Source organism: Lathyrus oleraceus, chromosome 1 (genome assembly GCF_024323335.1).
Source record: "Lathyrus oleraceus cultivar Zhongwan6 chromosome 1, CAAS_Psat_ZW6_1.0, whole genome shotgun sequence".
NCBI classification, from domain to species: domain Eukaryota; kingdom Viridiplantae; phylum Streptophyta; class Magnoliopsida; order Fabales; family Fabaceae; genus Lathyrus; species Lathyrus oleraceus.
In genome coordinates, this window is record NC_066579.1 from 139,638,107 (window position 1) to 139,661,801 (window position 23,695).

The 23,695-nt window shown below is 36.7% G+C and overlaps 1 protein-coding gene across 1 annotated transcript; it reads right to left on the minus strand.

Annotated features, from left to right (window-relative positions):
* Nucleotides 1-2,514, minus strand: LOC127122422 (uncharacterized). The gene has a single exon (XM_051052764.1). It carries the CDS (start codon nucleotides 2,382-2,384, stop codon nucleotides 324-326), a length of 2,061 nt encoding a protein of 686 aa, XP_050908721.1. The 5' UTR covers nucleotides 2,385-2,514; the 3' UTR covers nucleotides 1-323.
* Nucleotides 2,515-23,695: the final 21,181 nt, after the last annotated feature.

A 23,695-nucleotide genomic window follows, 5' to 3' on the forward strand; every position in this document is an offset into this window, starting at 1 on the left:
TGTTTTAACATCCATCTGTCATTTTCTTTTCTATTTCTCTTATGTGTTTACAGATTTAAAGCTATGAAAATTCCAATCTACTTGTGTTCTGCTAATAATACTCATGCAACATAGAAATGATAAACTTAAGTCATCATACTGAAAAGGTGATAAATCCCTAAAAAACTGATTACAAAGAACAACCATAGCAGGAAAACAGTATGTTGAACAGGAGTTGATCATTCCAGCAATTTAAATATCAAGCCTATCAGCATACCTCTTGTATAATCATTCACGTTGTGCTTTCTTTAAATCATACAGACGTCTGTCCTGTTGTGGGAGCATCAAAATTGCTTACTTTTGTTTCTGAAAATTTTATGCCGTTTTGCATATACATAAGAGAGAGCAATGAAGGCCACAACAGAAGTTGAGACTGAAACCCAGGGAAAGGGAGGATCCTTAAAGCATGTGAGTGATGCCTCAATTTCTTGAGAGGCATGATACACAATGGAGTGAATGGCATAAAGATCATGATCAGAAGACCTCGCATAAAACAGAGCCATCTCATAATCCAGATGCGACATCGCAGACACCGCCTTGTTAAGCTTGTACTTGAAAAGGTTCCATCTCTGAACAAACTCATCGTGCTGCTTCTGCTTGAGCATATTCCTATCCCCGCCATGCATTTCTAATGACTGCAGAACATCAAAAGCACTCGATATACTGTAATTCAATGTTGTCAATAGAATATTTCTCCTTGCAGCATCTTTTTGCACAAAAGACAGCGACGACAACTCCGAGAACGGCCCAAACGGAGTCTGCCCCATACTCCAAGTATAATCCACCAAAGTACTATTATGCAAAGGACTCCAAGACAAATGCGTCGGCGAAACCCCCCACATACTCTGCAGAACTGATCCAACAATAGGCCTCTCAAGTTCCCTCGTATGCACAAACACATGCCTTCCGTTACAGCTATAATCACTCACCGTCTGCGTATTCCTAGTCCTAACCGCAATCACCATATCCTTAAATGCAACACTCTGATGATACCGATCCAACATCAACAACGAAGTATAATCCAAGTCAAAAACATACACTGGAATAACCCTACCGAAATCCTCCTCAGGTATCCCAGCAATTTTCCTCATATCATCAGCAGAATCAGACAAAATCTGATGCAACCTCTTAGAATCCAAATACTCACTCACAATCAAAGTATAATTATCAAACAAAAACCTTGAAGTATACGAATTTGTCGACCTAGAAACCGCAAACGAACAAATCGGACACTCATCATACTTAACATCAAAAACCTTAAAACTCAAACTCTGATCCCCTAACAAAATCTTACCATTATTCTCATCTCTAAAACTTTTCTCAATCAATTTCCAATCCAATCCCTTCACATCCTTCTCATCACCAGAATAAACATGAATAAATTGAACAACAAGCTTATTCTCAAAATAAACAGGAATCCTCAAACTAGGAGCAAGAAAAACCTGATAAGCACTCCAAATAAGGGAAGCAATATCAACCGCCAAAGCTCGCTGCGACTTCGGTCCACCATGCAGTGTCGCAAAAGGATGAAACTCGCCTTTCGGAATAAGTCCATCTCCGGATACAGCTGGACCGTAATCAACATGACCGGCAGAGAGATCGATCCAGAAGTAACGTTCAGAAGAAGTCCAGAAGGTTCCGAGGCAGTTGGTGAAACCGGGAGAGGAATTATCAGATGCGGTGGAGGTGTAGGTGTAAGCGTAGGGTTTAACGGAGTTTGAAACAGGATCGGTTTTAGGTTTGGGGAGGTTAATTAGGTAAAGATGAAAGCCTTCAGGTTTGGGAGAAATGGAATGGAAGTGTTGTGAAATAATTTTATCGACGGAGGAATGAGGGAAGGGGAGGAGTGAGGTTCGGAGTGGAGTTGGTGTGGTTTGGAAGAGGGTGGTTAAGGTTTGGGAAATGGTTTGGGAGAGGGTTTGGGTTTGGGAAGTGGTGACGTGGAGGTGGAGAGTGTGGTGGAGAGAGAGAGTGTGGGATTTGGATTGGGAGAGGGGAGAGAAAGGGGTGATGACGTGGAAGGGGGAAGGGAGAGGAGAGAGAAAGGTGGAGAGGAGAGAGTGAGTGTTTGGGGGAAAATCGCCGATGAGGTGAATTGTGAGAGAGATTGGGATGGGGGAGAGGGTGAGGGAGAGAGAGGGGAGATGGGAGAGAGATTTTTTGATTGAGGTTGAGAGAGATTGGAAGGAGTCGGTTGTGGCTTGTGGATCGGTTCGTGATTGGGATGTTAGGTATGAGTCTAAGCCGATGATTGGAGTGGTGGTGGTGGTGGTGGCGGCGGCGATGGTGGTGGTGGTGATCAGCGCCACCAGTGTTAGCAGAAACAGGGTGGCGGAGGGCGGCATGGTGGTGTTTATGTTTAGGGGTTTGGTGTTTGAAGCATTTGAGTGTGTGATTGGGGTTTTGGGTTTGGGGGAAGTGAAGTGTTGCGAGTAATGATGATGCTGGTTAGTGGTGAACGGTGTTACGATATACTAACAGTAATACTGAAGTGGTTTTTATTTTAACAACTTTTTATAAAAGTAATTTAATTTATTTAAAAAACCAAAAAAAATAATGCATAAGTTTGTATTTAATCTACATATCATATTAATATATAAAAAAATTATTTAATCTACATACCATTTTTTTACTGTTTTTTTTATTTAATCAAATTAATTTGATTTCATGTTTTTTTTTGCAACAGGTAAGTTTATTGAAAATCAAATTCATTTGATTTTGTATATATTTAAAATCAACACAATTGGATATCGTCAACTGAATTTTTCTTAAGTCTAATATGATTTATCATTGTCGCCAAGACTTTACACTCAATCAAAACACATTTGGACTCTATAATTAAGAAACAATCAAATAAACTGAAGACATTAAGTTAAACATGGAGTGTCACATATGCTAAAGTTGAGAGAACAATAATGAATTATCCATGTAAACAGTTGAATAAGATTAAATTTCTATAGCAAAGGGAATCATACGTGAGAGTTATCAGTCGATCATAAACTAACTTTCACAGTTCACCAACAAATTTGGCTCGTTTGGTGAGGCATTATAATCGGTACCATTAAAAATTCTAGTCATAAACCAAGACTATGTTGGGTGTGCACCTGCGATCAATAAAGATCCACGGTAACATGGATCAATCATCACTATCATCTACAAGCAGGGCCGGTCTTGAGCAAGGGCAAGACGGACCTTAACACAGGGCATCCAAATTAAGGGGTAGCATATTGATTTTTAAACATGGTGGTAAGGGTTCTGGAGTCAATCCTCTTTGTTATACTTTTTTAATTACTATTGCATAATTTTTTGATTATTATGATAAATTTTAATGATTTAAACTATTTAAAGATGAATAGAAATAGAAAAAGTAAAATGAAATTAAAGATTGAATGTTTTTCTTTCATTTTTAATCATTGATTCTTTTTTTTCTAATTTTATTTATTAATCATTTAAATATCTTTTGGAGACATTAAAATATAAAGACTTAATTTATGAATTTGCTTCAAAAAAATATTGAGAGAAAGACTCTTTTTAATTTATTATACCGTTGAAGTTCTTGTTGGTTTTCTAAACATGGAAAGAGGTATTTTATGTGAACTATATATAAGATCCTTATATGCCTTTTCAAGAATCTTTAGCATATGATTGTTATTCCTTTGTTAATTTCATCATTTTATACATATTTTTAGCAATTATTTGCTTTTACAATTTTGAGTAATACTATGAATACTTAGCAGGATAATCTAACCACTCCATATTGTTTTTCAATTTAATTCATGTCTTATATATTATCACTATTATAGTATATATTGTCTTGGTATAGTTAGTCATCTTTTATGTTCTTCATATCATTTTGAATGTTTTTAAACTTCATCCCATTAGCTCCGCTATTTTATATGTTATCATTAGTATAAAATATATTGTTAATATAGGTACCAACGTGAAGATATTGTCTCTTCCATATAGTGTTGTAGCTTTCTGCCATGATAACTTTGATAAGGTTATCTTAGATGAAACAAAGATGTTTCAGTGGAGTTCAATGCATCATGGTATGTTTAGATTAACACAGTCTTCTGTAACTTTATGATATAGTGATCTTTTTTCATTTTCAATATTTTTTAATATTATTTTCTTGACAAATTCGTTATTATATTTAAGTGTGGTCGTTGCAAGACTCTTGTTTATTCAAGGATATTCTATTGTCTAAGACTTTTACCATAGATAGCTTATAATCTTAATTTGGTAATTTTGACTTATGATTAACTATATCAAGGTTGATCTTAATATTGTTTATACTATTTATTTAGACTTATGAAAAGGTTTTTGTAGTATTAATGTTGGAGGAGGAAGTAGTTATAGCTAATGTCGACGCTGACAAATAAAAGAATTTGGTAGAAAAGTGTGTGCAGTAACATATTGTTATTTGATGAATACAAGGATGTTCTTTTTTAAAAAATTGTATATTATATTAAGGGTCTATTTTTAGTATTTTCCATGACCCTCTAAAAAGTCAGGACCGGTCATATCTACAAGAGGTCAGACCAGCAACCACCAGATGAGCATTCACAAACAGTAGAAGAGTCAACAATTGTTTATGCCTACTACTTTTAGATCGTGTATTGGTTGATCCACTTGAGCAATCACTGGTAATGACATGTCTTTTATTAAACAACACTTAGGCATGTGTGTACATGATATCATGAATTAGTTCTCTCAATAACTTATTGACATTGTAAGACATGTGATTCATATGAACCAAACGATCCAATTCAGGTGACAATTATGTCATGTTTATGATGCAAGGAGTTCAAAGGAAACAAGTGCGAGTACACATTGTTACTCAAATCCAATCGATCAACACGATGGTAGGGTATTCCTAGATATAGTTGATGTTTATGCAATAGGTACTTTTTTACTCTTTTTAATTTCTACCCTAGCTTTTTCCACGACTAACCCTAAAGATAACCAAGTGGAAGATGACACATACAACCAGGCTAATATTTAATTATGATGTGTGCTTATGGTAAGGATGCCACCTAAATCAGTTGAAAATTTAGTATGTTGCAGGTATCACCTTTTAGAAACATTATATAGGAAAATAATATGTCATATATCATGGAGGAAACCCTTCGACCCAATAGTATGAATTCAAACATAAGATGTGGATTATTCCACTCAACACCGTGGTCAAGTTACCCATCTGCATCGGTTATTCCTAATGGGTATCGTGACACATAAACCAGTCGTTGGCTATGTTGGTGAACAACCTTGGATTATAAATCCATTTTTCCAATGCAATGCATTAATGGTATTTAGAAATCCCACAAAAATAAATGTCGAGGTAAACCTAGATAAACTATGGGGAATCCCCCTCCTAAGGTTTTATTTTAACAAGGTTACCAAAACTTCCATACAGTGTGTGGCATCAACCAGCTACAATTAAGGCTAGACATCTTGAACAACACTTGTTGGATTCCAACCTCATAAAAGATATGATTGAAAAGTACTTTTTGATAAAATTTAAGACCATTGATGTATCTATATATAGGAAGCCTGATTATGACTTTGTGGACAGAATGATGTCTCTTCTCGGAGTTTATAACACTCTAAATTTTCTATCTCTTATGAGGAAGATTATGTAAACTATGGAGCACATTGGGATGTTTTTTAAAATATGTGAAAGTCCCATTTATAGAGTCAAAGGAATATTAGATTATTAGCTATATCTAGTTTACTAACTAACACATGTCAATCAGTTAGTTACAACTGAAACTCCCTAACTGAATCACAATAGATACGGTTACAGGGTATTACATAATATGTTTAGATGAATAATAATATGTGTAGGTGCAATCCTATTTCAATTAGCCTTTCATTATGTTTAGATGAATAATGATATGTTTAGTCATCTTTTATGTTCTTCATATCATTTTAAATGTTTTTAAACTTCAATCTATTAGCTCCGATATTTGATATTTTATCACTAGCATAAAATATATTGTTAATATAGGTAGCAACGTGAAGATATTGTCTCTTCCATATAGTGTTGTAGTTTTCTGACATGATAACTTTGATAAGGTTATCTTAGATGAAACAAAAGATGTTTCAGTGGAGTTCAATGTGTCATGGTATGTTTAGATTAACATGGTCTTCTATAGCTTTATGATATGGTGATCTTTTTTCATTTTCAATATTTTTGAATATTATTTTCTTGACAAATTCGTTATTGTATTTAAGCGTGGTCATTGCAAGACTCTTGCTTATTCAAGAATATTCTATTGTCTAAGACTTCTACCATAGATAGTTTATAATCTTAATTTGGTAATTTTGACTTATGATTAACTATATAAAGGTTGATATTAATATTGTTTATACTATTTATTTAGACTTATGAAAAAAGGTTTTTGCAGTATTCATGTTGGAGGAGGAAGTAGTTATAGCTAATGTCGACGCTGACGAATACATGGATTTGGTAGAAAAGTGTGTCCAGTAACATATTTTTATTTGATGAATACAAGGATGTTATTTTTTTTTTTAAATTGTATATTTTAATAAGGTCCATTTTTATTATTTTCCTTGGGGCTCTAAAAATTCAGGACCAACTTGTTGGTGTAAGCCCTAGAGGCCAATACTTTTGGTACTCGTATCGAATTATTTATTTATAGTAAAAAAGTTTTTTTCTTTATTATGTTTGTTTAATAAAGTCCCTAGAATAGCTAGTCCGTTTAATGTATCAAGTGTGACTTAATCATGAGATCCCATTAAACATAAGGACACTATTCTTAAAGTATTTGTAGTCGAACTTTATTGTGAAGTGGGATAACATTAAAGCATTAATATTATTATGTATATAGACTGGTGATCACATCTCATGGATCATGGATAAGGAGTTATCAAGTCTTAAACATATGTATGAATATTAGGAGTAATATGTATACTAGATTGACTCGCTATGAGAATACTATATAGAATGTTATGCAAAGTGTCATAAGTTATTCTCATGGTGATAGTAGTGTATACCACCCTTCGGCCTGAAAACACTATGGACCCTAGATGTAGAGTCGAGTGCTTTATTGCTGATCAAACATTGTCCATAACTGGATGACCATAAAGACAATTGGTGGCTACTCCACGAAGTATGTTGAGGGACATGAGTGACCTAGATGAAATTTGTCCACCCTGCATAACAAGATAAATGTCTAAGGGCCCAATATTAAACTGGACAAGGATGACACGGTATATGCCTTGTGTTCAATATAGACATAAGGGCAAAAGGGTAATTGTACACACAAGTATTATCACAAAAAAAGATCTGTTAGATCACATGACATTTTCGTGCCTTGGGTAGCAGTGATGTGTTGCTAGATATCGCTCACTGTTTATTATGTTAAATACTGATTTAATATAATTGTCAATGTCACGAAAACCTACAGGGTCACATGCAAAAGGACGGATTAATGAGAGATAGAGTAAATAGGTGACATCGTAAAGTACGATGCACTTAAGTGAATTGTGGAACATCGTAAGGTACGGTGCACTTAAGTAAAATACGAAATATGGTAAGGTATCATGAGCTTAAGTGATATTTTGGTATACCATAAGATATGGGCCACATACACTTAAGTGGGCTTTTTAGCTTGCAACCCATACAAGTGGTTCTATAAATAGAAACCTTGTGCAGAAGCATTTTATTAGATGAAATTTCGTTTCTCTCTCTCTCACTCAGCAAGTAACACTGATACTGGAGGAATTCGTTCGTGTGTGTAAGACCCTAATTTTGACCCTAAGATCCCTCATGGCATCATATCATTGCACATTGCATTTGCCTCAAGGATCATAGCATCTTGGCTCCTTAACCCTAGGGTTGGGATTTGTGTGAGTTGGTTTGAGACCACCAAGCACGCTTGAATTGTATATTATTGCCTTTCTTATTTTGCTTACTAACCAAAATCACAAAAATATGTCACTAACATCTTTTTTCTTGTAGCTCAAGCAAGCAGGTGATTCAAGGCTCCTAGGAGGCCCCTATGCTTAATGATATGGCCAGATGAAGTTGAAAGCAAGCATGGCAATGGTTCACAAAGCTCTCATTCATCATATATGCCTCCCAAGTATCTCAATTTGTCAATTTGATCAAGATAAACCAAAGGGCTTGAGGATTGTTTCCCAAGTAAACCCTACTTCAACTGTGCATCAACTGTGTCTTGCTCATGAAGCAACCTCAACCCATGATCAAATACAATCAAGGGAAGTTCTTTAATTCATCATTTCATTCATATATGATCCTATATGAGTGTCCTCAATCATAAATTCATCAAGATTTGAAGTTTGGACTTGAGAAGTTGATTAGTCAATTCATCTGACTATTTTGAAATCCACTGAGACCTAACTTTTAATGTGTTTGTCAAATGAAGATGACCCCAAGAGAAAACTGTTCTTAAGAACCATATGAACAAATTTCATGTTCATCAAAATTTGATTTGAAGCTTGGAAGATCATCATCCATTTCAAAACATTATAGGTCATTTTGACTGAAACCCTAATTTTAGGTCAACTTCCCAAGGACCTAACTCACTCATTTTTTATGATTTTGAGGTGGGATAAAATGAATTGGAAATTTTAATATGTCTACTTCATTTGTCATGTTGAAAAAAATTTCATAATCCTAAAAGAAATACATGTGATAATGCAAAACATTATAGGTCACTTTGGACCAAAGGCATTGAAAAGTGAAAAAGTCCAACTTCAAGTGCCCATAACTTTCTCATAAAAAATCCAAATGATGCAAAATTTGAGTCCAAATTTATTGTCTTGAAAATATATATACCTTTGATGTTGAAGGTTTTGTCATTTTGGGCTTGCATCATTGAAACATAAGGGCTTGAAGTTGGTCCATTTTGGAAAATTTCACATGCACATGTTTTGCACCTTGAACTTTATGACCAATTTTCATTAATTTCCCAATTCCAAATGTATTTTTGTTCAACATAACAATTGTTCCTCATGTCAAGACCTTTCCAACCATTACCCACAAGGCCATGTTTCATTTTGGTAAGAGGTATTTTCGAAGAGGAGAAGATTCATGTGCATTTTTGGAAACATTGTTAAAACTTCATGCACACTCCAATTCAATTACATGTACACGTCCATTTCAGCTCAATTACATTTCAGCATGCCAAATCAATTGCATTTGGGCCCTCCATGCGCCTGTATAGGCCCATGCATGGAGGCCCTCATCACACATGCACATGAATTTTCCATTCCTTGCAGCTTGCCTTGCTATAAATAGAGGTGTTCAGCTTCACCATTTCCCAACCTTAAGGCGCCTTATATGCTGCTGAAGTGAATCCCCATACCTCACCAAAGGAATTTTGCAATTTTATTTCATTTTTTCAGATCCAATTTTCAACTTCCTTGGTTGATTATGGACTCTAATTCCTTAGCCTTGCTCTATCTCCATCTCAAGATCACACTGCAATCAAGAGTTGGAAGAGATCGTGCTTCATAGAGCTGGACTTCAAAGGTTGTTGCTCAAACTTTTTCAATTCGAAACTCACTGGTTATAGCTCATTTCTTGTGTTTGTTGGCTCCTCTGAAGTCCTCTCATAAGAGGCAATTGAATTGTGTCTTTAATTTTATGAATCCATCAAGTTCAGATTGAACACCATGATTTTCTCTCTCTGATTTCTCTTTCTATGAGAGTCTAGAGGAGAAACCAATGGCACAGGGGTGATGTACATCACCCCAGCTTTCCAATGATATGAGGATCGTCCCTTTTGGTTGAGTTTTCATGACCTGCAACTTCCACCGGCGCTGGTAAGCTCGCCGGAGAAGACGGTGGTGTACACCACCGTCCCTGTTGCCAGATTGAATCTAGGCCGTCTGGTTGAGTTTCCAATTTAAATTGTGGCTTTCAGATCTTATGACTTTTAATAATTCATTATGTTTCTCAGTTGACTAGGGCCTATGGTGAGCGCGCGCATGAGGATCCTTGGATGTGCCACCTCGTTTAATGAGGTTGATCCAATGCGCCAAGAATTTTCCTATTTTCTGATTTTCTATTTCATTTTATTTTATTTCCTTTTATTTCAAAAATTCATATCTTCTTCATTTTAAATCCAAAAAATATGGGACCAATTGCATTATTTCCCTTTTTAATTCTAGTTTCTAAAAATGATTTTTAATATTTTTTATTTTGTCATTTGATATTTTTTATGAATTTTCTCTTTTCTGGTTATTTTTAATTCATTTTAAATAGTTTTCAATATTCAAAAAATACAAAAATATTTTCTTAACATCTTTGAATGATGATGAATCTATGAAAAATATTCTCATCAATTTCTTAATTGATTTGAGATTTATTTGAGATTTTAGTTCAATTATGTTATATTTTATTCATTTTTAATTGTTTAAAAATAGTTTCTGGTTTCCAAAAATGCTGAAATTTTTTGTCAAACTTTGTTTGACCTTGTTGAACTTAGGATGATCCATTTGGACTTTTCCAAGTTGATTTGAAATGGATTTGAAGTTTGACCTTTAATTGTTTATTTTAATTCAAGTATTATTTTAATTTTCAAAAATACCAAAAATATTTTATTTGTTTCTTGACTTCTAAGTTTCATTTTGCTTCTGTTTACCATTGATTGACTTTGATTCTATTCATGATTGATCAATGTGTGTTGGATATCTCATTTAAATCTCAATTCATGTACATTCTTATTCTTCTTCTTCTTCTTCTTTTTCTTTTTGATCAATGAGTTAAAGATTGGTGGTTAGCCTTGACATATGGGAGGCTTAACCTTCCTTGATTCAAATCTAATTCATCTTGATCATAAATCAAGTGAATGGCTTTGCATTGAGGATAGGTTGCTTCTTGCTGATTATTCTTCTTTTCTTTTGGCATGGCAAGTCATAGGAGCTTGACTTACTAGTCATGGTCTCTAACTTGTGTTTGTTGCCTATAGTTTTATTGACCGACCTCAGATAGGTGTGACTACTACATTAGTCCACTTACGATTGTTTAACATAGCGCTAAATTGCTTATGGCACACTAACACTAACCAATGACTATTAACTTTTAATTCAAGTCTTTAATTCTTGCAATTTACTTTAATGCAATTTAATTTCTTGCACATTATTTCATTTGCTTTTGCCCTTTGCTCACTTGAGCTTATATTTATGTTAATGCAATTTTTGCTCACTTGAGCACATTATTGTGTATATACTATTGTGCTTGTTTTGTTTTGATTGTGTGAACCAAATGCAAATGGACAAAGGACTTAGATTTTAGGACCTTACCTATGCTAATGGAGTTTGAAGAGCAACTAGGCCTCATGCCTTTAGAATGCTATAAATGTCAAAGAGCAACTAGGCCTCACGCCTTTAGAATGCTTAAAGCTTGAAGATGAACCTTGAAAGGACCAAATTTTAAACTCCCTCTTGTCCATTCTTTTGTTTGTTTTGTGGAACTTTTTGATGTGTGTTTTCTTGTGCTAGGGATCCCAAATTTGAACCAAGTAGAAGAACCATTATCATGAGCATCCAAAGCGAGAGATACAAAAGCCATTGGAAGATTCCTAGGAGCTTGATTGATTTGTGTGCTTGATTGCTTGAGTTATTTGCTATTTGCTTGCTAATTCCAAAGGATGGGAGCAACTTGGATCATTACTATGATCTCAAGAAGGGAACTCCATTGTGGTCTTTTTCTTTTCCTTCATCTTTGTATGTTTAGGACTTAGCCATTCTTCTTCTTCCCTCAACTCTAACCCAAGCCTAACTTTTGTGCAAACATTAACATTGTATTCAAAGTTAGAAACCTAAGCACTATGCTTTTGATTTTCCAAACTTCTTTTCATAACACTTATTTTGAATTGAATCCTTAAGTCAACTTTGACCATACTTTGTGAATACTTTTCATTTGTAAATGCAACTCACTCAATTGTTTTGTGGTTTCAATGGCCACTTTTGCCAAAGCTTTTCATAAACATTAGCTATTAGGTTTGAATTATCCTTGAGGTTGATATAATACTCACCTATATCCTTAGTGATGGACCATAAGACTTCCATGCTTATTATAGGGTTAACCCCTCACTAGCATGTTGAAGTTATCCTCACATGGTGGATTTGTGGTTTTAGGTTGAGTTTTCTCCCTTTGATAACAAAAGACCTTAAGGCTTTTGAACCAATCAATTCACCAACTTCTTTTGAGATTTTTACCCCGAACTACGAGATTTTGATCCTAATCTTTGTTAAGATGGTACGTAGGCAATGGGTTTATCCATTCAAACACAAAATTGTAAATAACTTGTATATTCTTTCCTCATCTCCCCAATCATGTTTGCACAAATATTTTTTCATAAATACCAACCTACCTTACAACAATTAGTGAAAAAGGTTCTCTTAGAGTACTAAGGATGTTTTGGGTGCTTAAAACCTTCCCATTGCATAACCAACCCCCTTACCCAAATCTCTGACATTTTTATTAGTTTTTGATTTGATAAAACTTCTCGGTTTTTGTTCGCTTTCTAACCTTTCCTTTGGATAAATAGAAGTGCGGTGGCGACTCGAATTGTATGATTTACTTTTGATTTAGTCAATAAATCTAAAGGTAACGAATACCCCGCTACAGAAAAGTGGCGACTCTGCTGGGGATAAAATGCCTAGTGGGTTTTGCCTACTTTTAACTTTTGTTGTATTGTATTGTATATTATCTTGTGACATATTTTTGTGCAAATTTGGGATTACTGTATTGTTTGTAATGTATGAATTGCTTGATATATTAATTGCTTGTGTGCTTGGTGGTCTCTTGTGAGATGAGTTTTATACCCGAACTCGAGTGCACTTATAATAGGAGAATGGCATAGTCTTGTTGACTTGTGTGGAGTTATTCCTTAGCAAGTTGACTTGCAAGCCCATTCACTTGGTGGAGGTTATGTTGGGATCAATAATGTCACACGAGTAGTCGTGGTTAGGCATTACTCTTTCCATTATATGCCTTAGAAGCCAAGGACCTTAGATTACCTAGCCCATCTTGGCCTATTTTTTAGGACGTAGTGCGAAGGTCGTTCAAATGTAAGATTTGATACGATTGTTACGCGATACTACACTCATAAGAGTCTCTCTTGAGAATATTTTTGGAATACGAGTAGTCGTTTCTCCGATAATATCCGAAAGATGGGATGATGACTATGGAAACCTCTTGTAGAACATGATTGTCAGGTTTAACCATAGTACACTCCCTTTGGGTGGTTCTTAACCGAGACTCCATGCTCGTGACTTGCAACAAACCCTTGATTCATGGTTGATCCGTTCTTGTATATCATTAATATCAATGGAACTTGGGTGTTGATAAGTTGCAAACCATAATCCACCAAAATGGATGATTGATATTAAGGATGACTTGATCCATCCCATGACCTTTGTGTGGTGTGATTTGCTTGATCCTTGAGTGTGATTGTTGCATCCATGCATTCATGCATTCATACACATCCATATCATCAACAATGAGAAAATTTTCAAGGAACTTAAGAGGTCTATTTGCAAATTTTCAGACATGGATAAGCAAATAAGGAATACAAAGAAATACAGTTTCAGACAACCCGACTTGAAAGAGTTAAGGAGTTTGACATCCTATGTATTAGATCCCTTGGAGTTCAAGGCTCGTCATGGGAAGTGTAGCGGTGTATTCGTCACTTTATGATTTATTAACTAAATCAAAAGCAGAGCATACAAAGATAGAGTCGCCACCGCACTTTTATTTATCCAAAGGAATGGCTAAAAAGCGAACAAAAGCCTAAGAAGTTTTACAAAGAAAACTAATAAAAGGGGTACAGAGATCTGGGTAAGGGGGTAATTATGCAAAGGGAAGGTGTTAGGCACCCAATGCATCCTAGGTACTCCTAGGGAACCCTTTTCACAAATTGTTGCAAAAGGTTATTGTTTATGAAAAATATTTATTGTGCAAACATTGATTGGGAGGATGAGAGAAGAATATACAATTTTTTATTATTTTTGTGTTTGGATGGAAAGATCAATTGCCTACGTACCTTTACAGGATCAAAACCTCGTAGTTCGGCTAAAAGATTTCCAAAATATGAATGGATTGATTTTAAACAAAAGCCCTAAGGTCTTTCATTATCCACGGGAGAAAACTCAACCTATACAACCACAAGTCCACCATGTGAGAAAAGCTTCAACTTGCTAGTGAGGGACCATGCCCTATAATAAGCAAGGAAGTCTTACAATTCAATTACTAAGGACAAAAGGTGAGATTCACATCAACCACTAAGATAATTGAGATCTATGGCTAATGTATGAAAACTTATCAAGAAGTGGACAAGGCCACAAAACAATTTGAGTGAGTGAAATTAACCAATTAGAGTATTCACAAAAATGGTCAAAGTTGACATTAGATTCAATTCAGAAGAAGTATTATGAAAATGAAGTTTGAAAATCAGAGGCTTAAGGCCTAGGTTTCTAGTTTTGAAAACAGATGAAAATGTTTGCACAAAGTTTTCTGGTTTGGGTTAACATGCAAATGGAGGTTGTAAACAAACAAAAGGTGGGGATGAGGGGTAAAACTTCTTAGGAGTTCACCTCTTGAGATCATATGTAGATGATCCAAGTGATTCCTTTGGAATAAGGCAACAAGCACAAAGCAAACAAGCAAGGTTCAAAAAGAAAACAAAAGCTGGAAATGGAATGCCAACAAATGGTCTTATACCCAACTCCACAACATGAAACAAAATAGGAAACAAGTTGCCAATCAATGGTCTTATACCTGACTCCACAAAAATGATCACAGGAAACAGATAGCCAATCAATGGTCTTATGTCTGACTCCTCACAAGACAAAAATATAGGAAATGGAGTGCCAATCAATGGTCTTATGTCCACCTTCACAAAACAAAGATGGAAACCAGATGCCAATCAATGGACTTACACTAGCCTCACAAAGCAAAGAAAACAAATGCAATAAGCAAGAGGAAACAAGTTGCCAATCAATGGTCTTATACCTGACTCCACAAAAATGATCACAGGAAACAGATAGCCAATCAATGGTCTTACATCTGACTCCTCACAAGACAAAAAAAAAAGGAAATGGAGTGCCAATCAACGGTCTTATGTCCACCTCCACAAAACAAAGATGGAAACCAAATGTCAATCAATGGACTTACACTAGCCTCACAAAGCAAAGAAAACAAATGCAATAAGCAAGAGGAAATAAGTTGCCAATAAATGGTCTTACACTCGACTCCTAGGAAATGGAAAGCCAATCAATGGTCTTAGTTCCAACTCCTACCAGATCACAGGAAACAAATGCCAATAAATGGACTTACAATTGACTCCTCAATGGACAAAACAAAATGTCACACAGTATGAACAATGATCATGAAATGATGTACAATTAATGCTCAAAGATGAGAACAATGCACAAGGCACACACAAACAATTATGCACAGATGGACAAATAAGCAAACAAATGGTCAATTATCACACACTATACACAATCAATAGGCTCAAGCAAGGTTGGGCTTTAATCAAGGGGTCATATCAACCTTGACAAACAAGCCAAATACTGGAATGGGTAGTCAGACTCTTAACCTCTAACATTGAGAGTTAGGGTGAGCAGATGAAATGGAGATGAGGGTTATGCCTCATAGCTCTTAACCCTGGCCTGGGTGAGCTTGAATCAATAGAAGGTGTGGGAGTCCAGAATTAGGAACTCTATTCCATAATGACTGACTCTATATACAAGATTTTGGGTTTTTATTCAAATTGCATCAACACATGGTGTGAGCAAAATGAAAGACTCAACTGAATAGCAGGGGATGGATTGCACATCCCTTCTATCTGCCAATTGCCTCTTAAGAGGACTTAACCTGCTTGGCACAAATGTAAACAATCAAAGACATGGCCTCTTAAGGAGGGCTTCAGACAGGTGCCTGCCAAAATAACATGACAGGTCTTCCAGACTACATGGAGAATATGGATTATACCTAAGTGGTATGCCAACCACAAGCAAAGCAAAGCAAAGTTCAAATGAACTTAAAGCAACTTAGGTACCTGTGTAAACAACTAAACAAATCAGTACAGTATTCAGACAAACAGACAACAATCAACAAACAACAGACAATCCCAATGTACAACATATAAGCCATAAGGCAAACTCAAGTGAATTATCATCAACCTACAAAACAACCAAATGTTAGCAATCAACAACAAATATCAACATTCAAATGATGAAGCAACATCAACCATGGAAATTGGGTGCTTGGTCCTGAAATTCAAAAGCTCACATGTAAGTCCAAACCACTAGGTCAAAGCCTAGGGTCAAAGGTGAAGAAAAAAATTCAAAACAGGAGCTAATATTCAACACAATGCAACTTCAAACACATATTAACATGTCCTAAAAAGGACCAAGTCAAAATCATCAAGTAAGGCCATGTAATGAGCAAGAGAAGTCAAAGACAATTTCAAAGCACACATTTCGACATTGAGAATGAAAATTCCCAATCAAAACAGAAATGATTCAAACAATTATGGAAAATTTTATGAGCATTCAACACATCAAACATGATCATCATGCAAAAAATCAGAATCAACAGAAGTCATTTGATATGGAAATGAAATTGCACAAGTTGATCAACAAATTGTGTGACACAAATTGTCACACCATACAAACATGTGTATAAAACAGAAATGGAAAATGAGAAAAATACCAAACCAAGCCTCAAACATCCATCAACATGTCAAGAATCATCATGCAAAATTTCATGGCAATTGGATTAAAATCAAGCATTTCATGATAAGATGAATGGAGCAAGGTCACAAATGTACACATGTTCACATATTCTAACACAATTCAAAATCCAGCCATGCACAACTTCAGAAATTAACTTCATCAAATAGAGGACATCTCAATGAACAAGTAGCAAAAAACCAGGGATTTTTTGGAGCATTTTTCAAATTGATATGATTTTTTAAAGTTGGAAGAAAAATTTGAAATCAAAATGATCAAGTACATGAAAATAAGGAGGGAAATGTAAAATGAAGCATTAGTTTGAAAAATTGGTGGCGCCAGGAATCGAAGCCGGTACAAATTCAAAAAACGCGCGCCACTGACTGAAACGCAGCGTTTCACACGAAAAACCCTAGCGAACCAGAGTGGACGCTAATCGGACGCTAGGCCGTCGCTAATCTGGAAAACATCGTCTTCCTCGCGAAGATGGTGATGAACAGTATGAGCTTCAAAATATTTTTCCAGAATTTTACAGAATTCATCAAAAATTATACCAAATCAAAGCTCATGCAACGTACATCAATAATCCATTGTCAATTCATGCTAAATCATCACAATAAATGCAGATCAAGCAAAATAAGTTTGATGCACCAAACTTCAATCACACATAACTCACTCAATATTGCACTAAATCACACAAAATTCATATCAGATTGCTCAGCATGAGAGGCACTACAAGATCATACACATAAAACAGAGAATTAAAAGGATCGAAAATGTGACCTCTTGAAGAACAGTTCTTGAAAACGCACGATCCAAGGCCTTGCAATGATCCAAATCAACTCCAGGACACTTGTTATGAGGATTGATGAAGAATTTGAAGCTTGGAACGGTGTAGATCTAGCTCAACAATCAACTTCCATTTTCACCTTCATGAACTTGCTATGCACAATTTCCACATGAATTCAACAATCCAAAGCTTGATCTGCACTATATCAATACCAGAGAACAAGAATATGGAAAGAAATAACAATGTTATGTGAAGATTATTTGAATTTCAATGGAGAGAAAATTTTGGAGGGAGATGAAAACTAGATCTAGAAAATGGTGAATCCCCCAAAATTCTGTTATGATTATCAATATATACTCTGTCCTAATCTCATTTTAATTAAAATTAATCATGGTTAATTTGAGATTAAGCAAAATAAGGGTGTTTGGCAAAATTTGAAAATTGCATGGTGCATGTAGTAAACCCACGTGAACAGTGTCATGTGCTTGATCAAAGTCACTCAAAATCATTTTTTAAACACATTGGCAATGGTGGAAAGTTCCCATGATGCACCATTTTTTAATTTCCAAGTTTCCCTCCAAAATTGGCATGAATGCACAAATGATCATATGATGGAAATTCATGCAATGTGATGATTGATTTGGAAACTTCATGTCATGAGAAGAAAAATGCAAGAAGAGCCACTCAATTTGGAGTTATGAATCAAAAGATATGGCCATTTGAAGTTCCATGCACACTTGGCAATGATTGGACCATATCTCCTCAACCATTCTCAGATGCTCATGATCTTGGACTTTTTGGAAATGGGAGAGAGATATCTTCAACTTTCATGTTGGACAAAAATTCATTTGAAGCTTCTTTGATGTTGGAAAGTTGAGTTGAAATTGGACCAAAAACTTTCCATTTTTGGAAAGTTGAAATTATAGGTCACTTCTCATTTTTGGAAACTTTTGACTTGACCTCAAATTCTTCAACCTTGATGTTTGACATGATGAATAATCATGATTTGGACATGAATGGGATGAAGAAACTCAATTCCCACACTCAAAATCCACAGTTGACTTTTCAGTTGACTGCATTGGCCCTTAGATGACCTGAAAATGTTCTGATGAATTTGGGGCCTCTACCACCTGGGGAATTTGCTCCAAAATGAACCTATAACTCATATGAGCTCCATATGATGATCACATGATTCATATCTCAAGAAAATACCATCTGCTCTTTGTACCATGAATTCACCTGATGCCTTGACCTGTTGACTGCTTAAGCTGCAAGTGACAAAGGTTAATGACATATTTTTGTACATTTTTTGTTAGTGATTGAAAGAAAAGCAATGATATACAAATGCAAGCTATGCTTGATGATCAAGAACCACTCTCAAGAAAGATCCCACCCACAAGGAAGGAAGCAAGGTGTCCAATGATCCTTGAGGCAATACAATGTTATGATATGATGCCATGAGGGATCTTAGGGATAAAATTGGGGTCTTACAGATGCCCCTATTTAAGGTCATTCTAGCCGGAGAAGTGAAGGTTAAAATCTTCATCTCGACGTGGTAGAATGGACTTAAATAACAATAATGAGACAAATTTTGGTCCCTAAGAAACCTCATGATGCAAATGTATGAATGCAAAAGAAACAAACTCTGTGGGAACTATGGGTCCACAAGGAAGAAAGACGATCCATCGGAGTAATACACTCACCAGGAACAGAGACTCTAACAGGACTCTTATGGGGATAAGAAAAAGAAATGCGTGAGCAGGACACGACTCTGAATTAGGGAAAAAAGAAATGACACTGCGCGAGCAGGATACGACTCGACCGGAGACCTTACTGGGAAGTAAAGGACTTAAACTGGGGAAAAAAGTTCCAAAGGAAGACACATCCATTGGAAAGACTCAAGCTGACTCAAAAACGCGTGTATTGGGGAAAACACCAATACATCACAATTATCCACAAAGGATACTTCGGATAAAAATCTGGATTCGGACTGGGGAAAAGATTCACACAGAACCTCCCTGCCGGGAAAATTGCATATATTGGGGAAAACGCCAATACAACAAAAGGGTAAATCACAACAGAAACTCCGCTGGGGAAATGTCTATCAAAGACTCTCCAGAGGAAAACAACAGGGGTGAGGTGTTACCGGTTACTGGGTAACAAGCTCAAAGAGACATGTGATCTAAACACCGGTCACTGGGTGAAAGAATCAACAAGCTCAGGAAGAATGAATATCTAAGACCGGTATAAGGGTGAGAGATATCAATCAACCAACCATCTGAGGAAGACCTGAAAAAGGTACATCAACTCAGGAAAATCTGACTCCGCAGGGGACCAAGGTCATAATAGGGAGCAGAAAGGAAGGAACACCAGGGATACCGGTTACTAGGTATATAATAGGTGACCAACCAAAGACGTGAATTGGTTTTTACTGCCAAAACACTCATCATCCAAAAGGAGGGCTTGAAAAAGCAAATCGACTTATAGGATGGACATTCGACTCCGCAACGGGAAAACGAATCTTACTCAAATGGGGAAAGATAAAAGGCTTCAACCAAAGAGCGCATGAGATATATTATCCATTACCGTCAGAACGTGGATAGTATACTCGCATGAGATATATTATCTATTACCGTCAGAACGTAGATAATATACTCGCATGGAAGGAACACCAGGGATACCGGTTACTGGGTATATAATAGGTGACCGACCGAAAAGAGAAACAATCGTTACCAACAACAGGGTAGACAAAAGATAACTCGCTGGGGATAAATTGCAAGCATACGACAATTATCTACGAGACATATCACCGGTTACTGGGAGATACGCTCAACAAAGGGGTAGAAAGAAATATTCGATTCCGCAAAGGGAATACGAATCTTACTCGATTGGGGAAACACAACAGGCTTCGACTGAAGAGTGCATGAGATATATTATCCATTACCGTCAGAACATGGATAGTATACTCGCATGGAAGATTATCCACAACCGGTTACTGGGTTAATAAAGGATAAATCATCCGAAAAGAAAGGCATCGGGATACCAAAACTAGGTATATAAAGATGACCGATCAAAGGGAGCAACAATCATTACCAACAAAAGGGTAGATGAAAAAGAACTCACTGGGGATGCATTGATAAAAATCAATGACCCGGGGAACATATCACTGGCATACGGTGAAAGGACCCGCTGAGGATAAAATTGCTAGCATACGGCAATTATCCACAAAAAGACTTGCTGGGAACACGATTGCTTACTCAGAGCAATTACCCAGAAAAAGAGAGGGAATATCAACATCGAATACTGGACGAAGATAACCACCAAGAGTAACCATCATCGGTTAGGATGAACAACAAGGTTAACTCTACAAAGGGGAGAACCAAGGATTTACAACTACCGAATATTGGGTAGAAGACCAAAGACTCTGGCTGAGGAAACAAGAGGTTTACCACTACCGATTACTGGGTAGAAAACCAAAGACTCAGCTGAGGATAGGGTGAATGATTGCTGAATATATTGAGCAATTATCCCAACTATTCCACAAGGAAGCACAAACTCCGTTAGGGAGACAACAATAACATAGGATTTACAACTACCTAATACTGGGTAGAAGACCGCAAAATCCGCCCTCAACCAGAATGAACCACAAAGGTTACCTCTGTTAGGGGAAAAGAGATAGGACTTACAACTACTGGTTACTGGGTAGAGGGCCAACAACTCTGATGAGGATACAAAAGTAGGGTTTACAACTACCGAATACGGGGTAGAAAACCAAAGCCTCTGCGTGGGGAGTGAAAGGATCACAGCTCCGCACGGGGAAAACAAAATAGGGTTGATAACTACCAGTTACTGGGTAGAAAACCACAAACTCTGCTGGAGAGCAAGAAAATAGGATTTACAACTACCGAATACTGGGTAGAAAACCACCGACTCTTGCCGAGGAACCAAAAGTTCACAAATACCAATTACTGGGTAAACAACCCTAGATTCCGCAAAGAGGGAAAAAAGGTATATAGGATTTACAACTACCGGTTACTGAGTAGAAAACCATAAAGGATAGGACTTACAACTACCGGTTACTGGGTAGAGGCCAAAAAGGATAGGACTTACAACTATCGAATACTGGGTAGAGGCCAACAACTCCGCTGGGGATAAGATGAACTATTGCCAGTTACTGGGCAATTTATTCATTTATTCCACAGGGAATCACAAGAGACAGTTGAAAAAAGGGCCAATTCAGGATCAAACCAAAAAGGCAAACTGAATCAAGACTCATCCTAATGAGGATATAACTCAATAGGGAAAACCCATCCCAATATATATATATGTTGGGAGGAAACGGAAACAACCGTCATCCACGAGGATGTATCTCAGTGGGGAACTGCAGAAGGAATGACAGACACTTTCTGCTTAAGGGGCTGATTCTATATTGAGAGATTAAACACCCGACATCTGCTTGGGAAGATCTACTGGAGAGATCTATATCACCAATTACCAGGAGACAACAAACAAAAGATATATGGCAAAAATGCAACATGAATATCTGAATGTTGAAAGTATGCATGAATATGCGTGATTTATGTTTGATGAATGCTGACAAAACAGACATTTCTAACACAAACAGGTCCAGGAATCAAACGCCCGGTACTACACCACAGGAGAGAAAGCCAGAAACTTTAATGGAGAGTAACTAATCTGCTGGAGATATGAGATATCACAGGAATCACACAAAATCTCTGATTGATGGATCTTCAGTCCCAGCTGGGAAACAGGAGTTTACTGCATAAGCAGAAACTGCGAAAGAGAATAGAACACACAAGTAGAATCTGGCCGCACAAGCAACTCTACTGGGGATCAGAAGCATCAGGAAATCGCCAAATCTCTGCATGGGAGAAAATCATCACAGATACAACCCACCATCACAAATCTACTGGGGATTTTATCTGAGGCAGAGAAGGAGAACTGAGGATCAACCACCAAATACTGAACCTTCTAAAAGGAAACACAACTGCATGAGGAGGAAAGAATCACTGCTCTGCTGAAGGGAGGAGAGGTGAAAACCTCAACAAGCACCCTGACGGGGAGAGATAGCATAGATGAAGTACATCATACCAACAACTCCGCTGGCGACTTTACTGAGGAAACGACGAAGTACCGGGATGTCAACCCACCAACTACCGAATCTTCCAAAAGGAAAGCGCCCATGCTGGGGAAAAATCTCAACAGAAGTTCTGCTTGGGAGAAACCCCAACAACAATCTGGAGAAAGACGATACAGTCATGCCAAGAATATGAACAAATGTCCTACCCTGTTGGAAATCATGCCACCCTTGGGAGAGCACTGAGAAATTCTTAAGTATCCTTTTTATCATTGTGAACGTTCACTTTGTTTAAGAACAATTTTGAAAAAATTTGTTTGTTTAAAACAATGACATTTTATCAATTAAAACATGCAAAACATTTGTTCAATTGAAACAAATAAGAGTGTAAATAATTGGATAAAAGCTCAAATTTATTTGATGGAATGGTAGCCTGCAAATGGCAAGACTCCATAGATCTGTAAAAATTTGAAATCGGTGATATATATTGGAAGAGGGCTACATTGAACATAATGACCATTTCTCTACCAATTTGAATCCGATGTATTTGAAGCTTCAGTTGACGACGACTGAGCGAGAATCTCTGACGAAAAGACAGTTGCGGAACAGAAAGTCTTGTCAGGATGCAGTTACTTGCCAAATCCCTAACTTTTGCCTAGATTGCCCCAGGGTGAGGTACTCAATCTAGCGGGATGCAAATACATTTTTTTTCAAGTCTCTAATTTTTGCCTGGATCGCCCTTTCGGGTTATCCACTGAGACACTCATTTTTGCCTAAGCCGCCCTTTCGGGTTTTCAACTTAGCGAGCTATTCTGTTTTTTTTTTATTATTTTTTTTAGGCAAAGTATTTCTTGACTGCATCTGAATTCACAGGACGAGTGAAATCCTCCCCATCCATTGTTGTAAGCATCAATGCACCGCCTGAAAAGGCTCTCTTAACAACATATGGACCTTCATAGTTTGGAGTCCACTTGCCCCTGGAATCGGGCGCGAAAGACAAAACTTTCTTGAGCACGAGGTCACCTTCT